The 11565-nt window shown below is 36.0% G+C and overlaps 1 protein-coding gene across 1 annotated transcript; it reads right to left on the bottom strand.

Annotated features, from left to right (window-relative positions):
- Nucleotides 1–634: 634 nt before the first annotated feature.
- On the bottom strand, nt 635–9806 carry arsk (arylsulfatase family, member K). The gene is made up of 8 exons (XM_052105186.1): nt 9419–9806; nt 9037–9166; nt 8771–8930; nt 6855–7137; nt 3677–3848; nt 3368–3592; nt 1752–1967; nt 635–1634 (listed from the first exon to the last, which is right to left on the bottom strand). The coding sequence occupies exons 1-8, from the start codon at nt 9533–9535 to the stop codon at nt 1360–1362; spliced, it is 1578 nt and encodes a 525-aa protein (XP_051961146.1). The 5' UTR covers nt 9536–9806; the 3' UTR covers nt 635–1359.
- Nucleotides 9807–11565: the final 1759 nt, after the last annotated feature.

An 11565-nucleotide genomic window follows, 5' to 3' on the forward strand; every position in this document is an offset into this window, starting at 1 on the left:
GTGTCAAATAACACGAACTGCTTTTATAAGGTTATTGATATGACTGGAGTCTTCATTATAATGTGAGTGCTCATGATGGCCTACATATATTGCAAAACTACAATTGGTGTATTTTGGAGTTAAAAAGGGGGGTGGGGGCTTTTTACCCCATATATTATCCTTCTTAATTAAAAATAAATGTGATGATTTCAGGGATTCTTATTGGCAAAAAAAATTGCTAAATTAATAAATATATATATTAGATCAAATTACCTCATAATCAAACTTGAGACACTGTGTGCTGCGATCTCATGGATCAGGAATATTTTGTGTATAGTGTATTCAGTGTATAGTGATAAAGAGGTGTTAAGGAAAGTGTTGTGGTGGTTTTTGTTGCTGTTTAGGGTTTTAGGAGAAAATAAATGTTTTACCATTGTCCCAGAATTTCCTTATTAACCTATGAAAATCCATTATAAAAATGTGTATTACATATACAAATCATTATGACTGTCCCACAGTTATAGGTGCAAGTTTCACCACCACTGTTTTCCCCACAGTATAACTTTTTTCTAAAGGTTAGTGTACTTGTTAACAAAGTTGAGAAAAGACAGGTGAGATGTGACGTTTGAAGAAAACTAAGACACATCATGGTGAATATATCTGGTGAGCAGAATATTTTAATTTTATGTAATTTCCAATCAAGCTGTAATTTGCCAAATAATTCAAAAAGTGTGAAAATATTATTTGAGTTTGATACATAAAATATTAGCTATGACATTAGCCTTAACAATACAAAGGAGTCAGACATTTTATATAAAAAAAAGGAATTCCATCACTGCCATTTCTACTACGGAATTCTATTAAACACAGTACAACATTTTTAATGACACTGTGGAGGGAACTTGACATGGCTTTCAAAAAAAGAGGGCATTAATCTCCTGTGATGCATGTGTAATTTGTTATACATATTAAACTAGTGAAAGTGTGAAACAATTTTAAAGGCAGTTTCCTTTGGTCCAGAGTAAAGGGGCAATAGTTAAAGAAACACCCATTAGTGTAAAACATGGTAAAACAATTTGATACCATCACTGTACCATCACCAAAGTTCTTTTTTGTAAAGGTAGTGTGATTTCATTTGTATCTTTATTCATAATATTAGTACTAAATACTTCTTAAGTGGATGCTCTTTCAGCAAACTAAATTCAAGTGCAATTGTTTACCTCATATATTTGACATTTAGTAGTAGTATAGGTCAAAATGTTTCAAGCACATTAGCAAGCCTAGACTTTTGTTGATCAAACAAACAATATTCTTTTGTTCCAAACAGGACCTGAAAAGTCTCTTCCTTGTGCTGTTCATGGGCAGTTATAATCTGGATAGTCATACTACCCCTGCAAGCCACTCCTCAATTTCTCTCTCAAGAGTCTTGGGGTCTTTTTGCCAGTCAATATGCCATCGCAGGTTGGCTATGACCTGGGAGTAATTGATCCCTAGGCTTTGCTTCCATTCTAGAAACTGTTGTTTATTGTAGAGATGAACAGATTGTGAGACCCTGGGATAGTCCACAATCGTACGTAACAGCTTGTCTAGGTGCAGACATGTGTCAGGGAAATGCAATGCATCATTCTTCAATTCTGATACATCTTTGGACAAATCTATGTGGAGAGTAACATAAAAACCATTACGTGATTAATTTTCCTATAGGGGATCTCTCCATTTTTGAAAACAACATGTTTTTAAAATTAAAATAAAACAATTTGAAATGAACTCACTAAAAAGCTGTGGGGGAATAGTCAAGCCATCTGCATACGTGATGTACTTCCACTCGTCTATCCTCAGCATATATGTAGAGGCATTAGCATTGCAGCCATGATATTCACTAAGCACCCAGCCAGGATGAATCTCAGCTGATTGAATGCTGACCCTGGACACCAGAGGAAGCAATGAGTGACCACTGAGACCCCCTGGCTGTGGAACATCAGCAAGATCTAACAACAATACATGACAAAGAACAAATGGAAACATTTTAATTCATTAATCAATACACATGATATTATGTGAATATGAAATTGTGTTGCATGCATGCATGCATGTAAAACTGTAAAAAATAAGAAATGTGTAAATTATATGAAACCTGCTCAAGAACATGTCCAAGTCATATTTCGATCTATAGAAAAAAATTAGAAATTATGTTTTTGTACTCCTCCAATTTTTAATATTGTAATACAAAAAAATCAAATTTGCATTACTATAATGTGAATGAAAAAGAAAAACATATTACTTAAATTATATATATCATGTATGCATTATAAATTATTTATGCAAACATCGTGTCCTCACAGGATGATTTTAATTTCCCCATTCTTGAATGTGCCTAATTGTTGTGAAAATAATGTCACAATGTGAACAAAATCTTAATGTATAAAATCAGCTTTTCAAAAACCTTCGTAATGCAAAATGCAAGTTTAGTCTTGACAACTCTCTGAATGATTTAGCATGTTAATGTTGGTATGACATATTGATTAGATATTGAACTTGGCAAACTAGATCTGCTATACTGCTGCTCATGCAGCAGAGCAAGTACAGTGAATTGCTACTGCTCGAACATCCACAGAGATACAGAGTTAAACATGTGGACATGCTGCTGCTGCACAATTAGAAAAACACAAGACATGCTGCTACACAATTTGACAAATACGATCCCCATGTAACAGATCTAGACAGGTTGAGCTTGGGAGGATGGTTTTAGAGAAAACTCTTGCAGTTTGTTGCAGTGAAACTGGCTTATCTGAAAAACTGAGAAAATGTAAACATTGCAAAAGAGAGAATGCAAGTTTATTGCAAAAGAGAGAATGCAACCACTTCGGCACAGACACTTGGCTACCCGATTACACGTCAAAGGACCTATCAAAATATGCCATGACATATGGCTTGACATAAAACATGAGTAAGCTGAATGGCTAAAATACAACACGTTTAAATAACTAGCACCATTCAGAGTTTCATGCCTGAGCATAGTAATTTCTTATTATTTTCTATTACATTTTGTCATTTTGGCAGACACTTAACATAAGCAATTTGCCACATAAAAGTCGACTATATCTGCAGTATCACATTGTTAAGTTCCCAGAGTAACTAGAAAAGAATAGAAGCTAGCGGAGAGGAGACAGACAAGAAAAGTTTTTTATTATTATTATTATTAAGTAATTAAATAGTAAGTTCAATTAGTGTGGGCTGGTTGAAGATATGTTTTCAGTTGGTTCTAAAATGTTGATGTGGTTTCAGCAGATCAGGTGGAGGTTAGAAGCTCATTCCACCACAGAGGAACAGAGAAAGTGAATGACTGTGAAAAAATACTACTAATACAGCAGCCTATTCCCAGGCTTACCAAGCACAGTGGGATATATGTCTACTAGTGAGACAGGTAGGCTGACTTCAAAGTCTGACTTTACTCCAGGGCCCATTATAAGCAGAGGTATATGAGAGCTGCCCTCAAACATGGACATCTTATAGAACTGCCTGTGTTCCATGGCTAGATCCCCATGATCAGCAGTGAACAATACAACTGTGCTGTTCAAAAATCCAGTGTCTCGGAGAGCAGCAATCACTTCACCTAAGAAAAAATGACACAGTAAATTATAACATCAAATCCATTTATAAAACAGCACTTGAACGTCTGGCAACAAGGTCTGCTAACCTAACATGCTGTCTGTTTCAGCACACATAGCATAGTAAAAGGCTCTGATTTTTCTGATCTCTTCCTCTGTGAAGTTCCCACTACAATTTTTGGTGAAGGTTGAGTAGTAATCCACAGGGTGTATATCTTCAGACCGCAACCACTTCGGCACAGACACTTGCTCATAGGAAACCTTTGAGAGAAAACACAATCAGAGTTATGGTATGTCAGATAAGCCTTACACAACTGTGCTCTCGAAACTAAATTTCAAAGTACAATAAAAGTGCAAATACTTTTGTTTGCTTGAAGTCAATATGAAACAGCTACATGTATTTTTGAGTATAACAGAACGCTCAATGATAATTATTTTAGGACTGGGATTGATTGGATGATTTAAAGTGGGCGTTTCATATCGGAATGAAGCATAAAACAATACGTAAATAGCTATATGGTGGTGAACATTAACCATTAGCACACGTGGGCCTTGCAGACTTCAGTCAATTCAGATAAAAAATGTTCTACTGTCTTGCACTGATGAATTATACATAGTTAATCTAGGAAGTGTATCAATAAAGTAAACGGGGTAAATTTTGATTTCATGTAGACTTCAACCTTTGTGCTGTCTTTAATTTTTTTTTTTTACCTAATTTGGACTCCGGCCTATTAAAAATAGCTGAAATGTAAATCTCTCATTATGCTATATTATCACCAAATATTGGATTAGATCTTTTTTTAAACTCGTTTTCTTTCAATCAGGTCAGGTTTTGTAATTCTTTTTGGAACTTATTGATCAAAGGCCTCATTGACCATTGAGCTTATGTACCTCGGTTTTTGAGTGAAAAAAGCATTCTTTATGGGTTATTTTGACTAAATTAAATACCATAAGAAAACATCTGTGCAATAAAAATGACACACTAATTTGTTTTAATGTTTAACAGGGAAGTTTGTTTGGAAGCACTCTTATTTTGTAAAAAAAAATGGCAGAAAGTCACACTTGTGGTATTCCCGGTCAAAAATGAATGCTCGACTGAAAATGAATGGAAATGATCACAACAACAAGACTTTTATTTTGAACCAGGAATAAACCATGGCAAGTGGTCTAGTGTCATGATCAAGGATGTGATCTAGAGCCTCACGCACAGAGAACCGCTTGGCCATTGTGCTGCCACAAAGTGAATGACGAGCAAGGCCTTCAATGTGGCTTTATATAGCTTAGCTGTGGGAAAGCTTCCGTATATTAGTAAACATTAGCTGCGTTTCCACTACCGGGCCAAATGAGGGTGTGCTAGTGCATGCCAGGGCCATCTGCGTTCCCAATGTCAATTTCAGGGCTTTATCGTGCCTCTGAGCTTTCTCTGTGATTTAACCCGTGGACCAAATTACCCTTGGACCAAACAAGACCAACCGGGGATTGAGGCAGGTACAATGTCAAAGGCAGAGTTTTGCTGAACTTGTCAGGATATGTATCCAGCACACAATAGTACAGGTTCAGGAAAATAAATAAATACAAAATTGCCTTAAGAAAAAGAAATTAATTTCCATGGTTTGGTGAAGTTTCATAGATGATGTGCTGGGACATCATTCTGCTGTTAGTAGAGACAACTCGGGACATCATGGCAGTTACAGTCGATGAGTTTTATCACTTATTTATCTTGCTAGCCCGATAGTGGAAAGGCGGCTATTGATCTGCTTCTTTGTGAGAGCATGAAAATGCCAAAACAGCTGAAATTCCAAAACATATTGTAATAATTAAGATGTGATGAAAGAAAGGTTCTATAGGAGAGGGGTCACTGTGGGGCAAAGAAAGTTCAGGTGTGTGTGTGTGTGTGATAATGTTGGATGGATGTTGGATGCAGTTCAGGGTAGGATAAAGTTCATCTCTGTGGAAAAGAAAGCATTGAGTACTCAGGGTATGTGTGTGTACGTGTGCACATGTGTGTGTGCATAAGCTCAGGTCAATGAGGCCTAAGATCAGTACATTCCAAATAGAAAAACAAAACCTGTGCTAATTGAAAGAAAACAAGCACAATGAGAGATTTATAAGCAATTTTTAATAGGCCGGTCATTTTTGACCAGGAACACCAAAAGTGTAACAAAGTGCACCCCCCACAAATATTTTTTTTTGGGGGGGGGGGGGGGACATTGTGATACCCTGTGTGAAAAAAGTCTGAAAGTTGTAGTCCAATTAACTACATTAACTAGCATTTTCAGGCAAAAGAAAATCCTCAATGGGTCAAAATGTCTGGAAGGGAGGTTTAAAGGAATAATTCACTCAAAAATGAAAATTCTCTCATCATTTACTCGCCCTCATGCCATCCAAGATGCGTTTGACTTTCTTTCTTCGGAAAAGTGAAAACTTTCTTCTCTCGATGATCATGCGCTACAAGCACAGGTTTAGCCGTTGCACACCCTATCTGTGCTTACATCAATGTCATTACCGAGAACGTCGATGGAAGTTCACCACCCCCCTGCTGCTGCGGGCACCACGGTTTATGTCCAGGTAAGCCAGAGCATTAATGCGTCCCTGACATTGGGGGACACGGAAAAGAACGCAAGCCGCAGAAAAACTGCCGACACTCAACGACACTGATAACAGCCGCAACGAACAAATATAACATTCAAAATAACAAATTCCAGTGCTGGATCGCCAGTCAAAACTAACACAGATGAAACAGAAACTCCAACTAAAGAACTGTTGATGTTTCATCTGGATTATACACATACCTGACAAAAGCCATTTCAAAAAGTGGTGAGGACACATCTCATCCATCTCAACCCATAACTGACAGCAATGTATCTAATAATCATTCAGTGACTACATGGAAATAACAGAGATTTTTTTTTTTCCATGGATTTGTCCATTTGGTCATTGTTGTTGAGGAAATAAGTTCATCAACCTGCGAGAGCCCGAACACTGTACATGTGCTGCTAGGTGTAAATCATCACGATATCGGTTGTGCGTTCGGTGAGAGTTTAGGCAGTTTGACATGAACAAACCCCTACAAAATGTCGACATCAACTATAATACACTTATATTTATGTTCAGTACATTTGGATACTTTAAGGATGTTGACTATCAATTATAGCAAAATGTTACATGCATGTGTTTTGTGTATTTGAGTGTCACTCTCAGGGTTATATCAGATTTGAATATTTAGATCATATCCATGTCTCTATCAGATCAAGCCAAGCAACTTGCCTTTTTTAGCCAATAAGGGGAGGTGCGGAAGGTGGAACCACCAGCTGTGGGCCCCAGAGAGTCTGTGCGGTAAGGGTGGGGAAGATTTAGACCCAGGTAAAGTGCAAATGGCTGGGAGAGAGATGCTGCAGTGTGCCGAATCCACTGGACTGCAGCATCAGTGATGTTCCAGTCTTTACTCATGACCCTCTTTGTGGACGAATCACCCACCAGCTCTGTGACTGGACGGCCCTCTTGCCTCAGTAAGAACGGCAGGTCTCTGATCCATGCCTCCACACGATTACTGAACAGGTGTTTATTATTTAGACAAGGTTCTTAATGACAAAAGGATGATGTTTGATTTTCTTTCATATGGGCATTCAATAAACACATTAAGCAGAATTTTTTTCTGAAGATCAGCATAAAATAATCTGACTAAAAATGTGCAAACATGATTAAAAGACAATTGCTGATGGCTTCAAGAGCTACAGTGGCCCCAAAAACTATTTCAACACTTAAGCCACACAAAATGTATGAATTTCATTGTGTTAGATAACAATTGGAAAACCAAACAACATCTGCGTTAAATTGATGATTGACCTTTCCTCAGAATTATCTTGGCCATTTTGTAATTACTTTTAATCAACTTGTCCCAAGTCATTTTTAGTGGGTGTCAGTCCTCCAGTTCACACAGATGCCATAGCAAAGTAATCACAGGTGTAGTTAGTCACATTAACTATGCACTGGACATGTACAAATGCTTTTTGAACAGTTTATATATTCTTATCTATTATATATCTATTTAAAACCTAACAAACTTCTTTTTAAAACATCTGTTGCTTGGAAAGTGTGACTGTGCTATATTTAACCTTGTGCAACCCTGTGTACACATGTGTGGACATTGTATTTCGGCTTTGCTATACGCAATTCATAATTTCATTTAAACTGACTGATCTCAGTTTAGGAGACTCTGGGCAATCAGTTAAGGGTTAAACTTTTGACATACAGAGTCATGAGACAAAACAGCATGGCACAGATCACAGTCTTTTGGAGAAATGGCAACAAAACTAGTAAGAAACCTGATTCAGTGTTTACATTGAAACATGTTTGAGTCAAAAGATTAGAGTCTATAGTTTCATCAGATATGCCATTTTTAACATTTGAGTGATTTATCACAAAATGCCACACTGCTAATCACAATGTACAATAATGTGTACCATAGCACAAGGTTTTCATTAGAAATTCTATATTGGCATTTTCACAATGAGAAAAAAAAAATTGGTTTCAGGGGCTTTATATGGAGTTGGGATGAAAATAGATGAATTTCAAACTGTTCTGATACCAATGCAGACAGACAGCACAATAGAGTTTAAGTCATTCACTAAATAGGGAGCATCCTATAGCTTTCCTATGAACCAAGTGCATTCAATCCTATCAAAAGTTCAACATTGAGATGTTGTGGCCAAATTAGAAAAAAAAAAAATTGTAACAAAATTCAAATAGTTTTATTTGTATATTTTTTATTTGTGCTTTACCCAATACACATGGTTTCAAAGCAGCTTTACAGAAAACCAGCTGTCATGTCTATAACATCTCAATTTTTAATAACCAACACTCCTGGAAAAATAATAAATTTTTTGATTAACAAAAATGTACTTTCTATACCTTTGTATTATTTAAAAAAATTATGTTTGTCGCAACTTGGTCCCACTCTCCACATATGTGGACATGTATTTTTAGGAAAACAATTTGCTCTAATTTTCTTTTTTGCATGTTTATTAGGTGCCACTAGTAACAAATCAATAGTTAGACTTTCATATTTTTATCTAATGCAATGACGTTTATATTTAAGTGTGACTTCAGTGTAAAATACTTTTTTGGGCAGGTCACTCTGTAACAGAACTGTAGCTTTGCAAGAGGACATTTATTTAAATCACCTGACAGAGTGCCCCCCTGAGGTATAGTCCAGTTTTCCCATGCTACGGGTGTGGTACCCACTCTTACGTAAATGGTCCATCCATGTTGTGGCATTGGGATCAAGACATTTATAGTTGTTCCAGGACTGAGTTAAATGAACAAACTGTCCGCTCCACATAGCTGTAAATAAAAACAAAAATCAAATTTGAGGCATTAAGCGTATTAATGTCCCTGAACTTCTAAACTAAGTATACACACTATATACAAGAACTGAAGAACGTTTTACCTGCCCTGGAAGGACAGCAGATTGGTGAATTAGTGTAAGAGTTGAGAAAGACAGCACCCATTTCTCTCATGAAGTTGATATAAGGCAGCTGTACAACTTTATTCCCTGGATGAAAAGTTAACCTGCCATCCTTACACAATAAGAACACAAAAGTCAAACCAAGAGTAGGCTTGTCTCAAACAATATGCGAGCTGCCTACCTAGATAACAATTTACTTTAAAACAAAATACAATCCAGTCTAAGTAGGCAGCTCACTAGGTTTTGAAAAACAGGCATTATTTGTCTGATCACAGGTGAAATTACTGGAGAATTAGCAAATGATCAATGTTAAGAAGTAATTGAATGTACAATTAATTTCAAAGTGCAAAAATGAATCACTTACGAAGGCATCAGACATGACCATGACTATGTTTGGTCTGTCATGTGATGTCCAGTTCAAATACATGCAGTGAGCGTTTACATGAAGCAACAACGCTACTAACACACGAAACACGAGCATGTTTCTGCACTCAAGAGCATCCAGACACCATTAGAGCCTTAAAAGACCTCTGAAGACGGGAAAGGTCTTTTAATAAGTCGGATAAATAGCATAATCTTTCCTTGCGCAGCGGCATTCGCGTTTTTCCGCAATTAAATCACATCACAATTAAACTTTATAACAACTTACACATCGATTGACGCATTATAAATTATAAGACTATAAAATTATAGAAGTTGTTTTAGTTGCGCACGTTAACGCCGAACGTTTAAAATGTCTTTCATACTTTCCTTTTCCGCAAACAATCAGATACATAGCGCCGTCTACTGGACATATTTATATCACCTCAAAAAACAAATAACTACGAATAATGCACAAAGACTTAAAGGAATATTCTGGGTTCAATACAAGTTAAGCTCAATCGACAGCATTTGCAGTATAATATTGATTTCCACAAAATAATAAGCACTCCTCTTAAAAAAAAAAAGAAGCAAAAAAAGCAACAACAACAACAACAAAAAAAAAAACAACTCATGACCAGCTTCGTGAGTCACTCAAGTGAATGGTAACAATTTTTGGAGGGTTTAAAAGCAGAAATGTGAAGCTTTAAAATATTATGAAAGCACTTACATTCATCTATCTGTTTAAACTCGTATTATTTGAGCTGTAAAGTAGTTTAAATCGTAATTTTTACAGTCGTTTAAGGGTTTGTTGACATTATCCTCATGGCAACGATGTTGTAAAATTGGCCATAACTTTACACAGAAATGTAAGTAAATTAAAATCATTCACGCATCTTGTAGTTATACTTTTGAAACAGTGAGTATTTTAACGTTTGCAGATGGGCCCCATTCACTTCCATTGTAGGTGCCTCACTGTAACCTCAATTTCTGGGACAGGTCGAAATAAGTTAATCAATATTAGGCCTATGCCTCAAATGCTGCCGATTGAACTTTGAACCCAGAATATTTCTTTAACATGTTTTACAAAACAAAACAAAAAAATGCCTTAAAATCTAAAAACTTAAATCTTACCCGGTTGTGGACTGGAGCAAAATATTCATTCAGGCAATACAGTTTGAACTAGAAATAAGTCAAGACACATTTTTATGTTGGTTTGACTAAGCCTTTTTTTTTAAATAGTTAAAAAGCTTAAAGTTTGAAGGCTATACAGGCCTTATAGTCAGACAGGAAGAGACAGACCAGTGCAAAAATATAAAAAAAATATGTATTTTTGTCTTATTTTCCAGCAACAATGTCTAAACATTCTTAAAACAAGGTGAATTTACTTTACAAGCAAACTGTTAAGATATGAAGTCTTGTTTTCAGAGAAATCTGACAACATTTTGTGAAAAATCTGCCAATGGTGAAGAAAAATAAACTTTCCATTCAAATTAAGTTCAGTCCCTTCAACTTACCCTTTTGGCAAATATTATTTTCTTGATTTAAGCATTAAACTCACTAAATTTACAAGACAAAATATCGTATTTTACTTGTCATTTAAATTAATCTTCGTCAGAATGTAATTATTATTATGTATATGTTATTGGTGGAAAACAAAATAATCATCAAAATTTGAGCATACATACGCGTTTTGTGAGCTTTAGAAGACAACGTTTTTAAACCCCAAACATCTTTGGAATTTTTTAGAACTTAAATTTATGAATAAAATACTTGATAAGCAAATCAAGTTGTTCTGAAAAGCTAAGATATGAGAATTCAATACTTCCTTAAGCATAAGACTCCAATGGTTAGATTCATGTCTTCTGAAGTGATGGAATCGGATTTAGGTGAGAACCGACCAAAATATTCCTCTTTTTTCACTTTAAGTCTTGACATCGGCATTCTCTTCGGCAAACATGATTTCAAGCTGGATTACACTTCCTAGTGCCATCTAGCGCATGCATCAAGCACTAGGAATGTAATCAAGCTTGACATCATGATAGCGTCTAGAGACTACTATGGAAAGATGTACAATGCAAAAGGATTTTGGTTTGTTCTCACCCCAAATCTAATAAATTGCTTCAGAAGAAATGGATTAAACTACTGGAG

Source organism: Xyrauchen texanus, chromosome 3 (genome assembly GCF_025860055.1).
Source record: "Xyrauchen texanus isolate HMW12.3.18 chromosome 3, RBS_HiC_50CHRs, whole genome shotgun sequence".
Lineage (NCBI taxonomy): Eukaryota > Metazoa > Chordata > Actinopteri > Cypriniformes > Catostomidae > Xyrauchen > Xyrauchen texanus.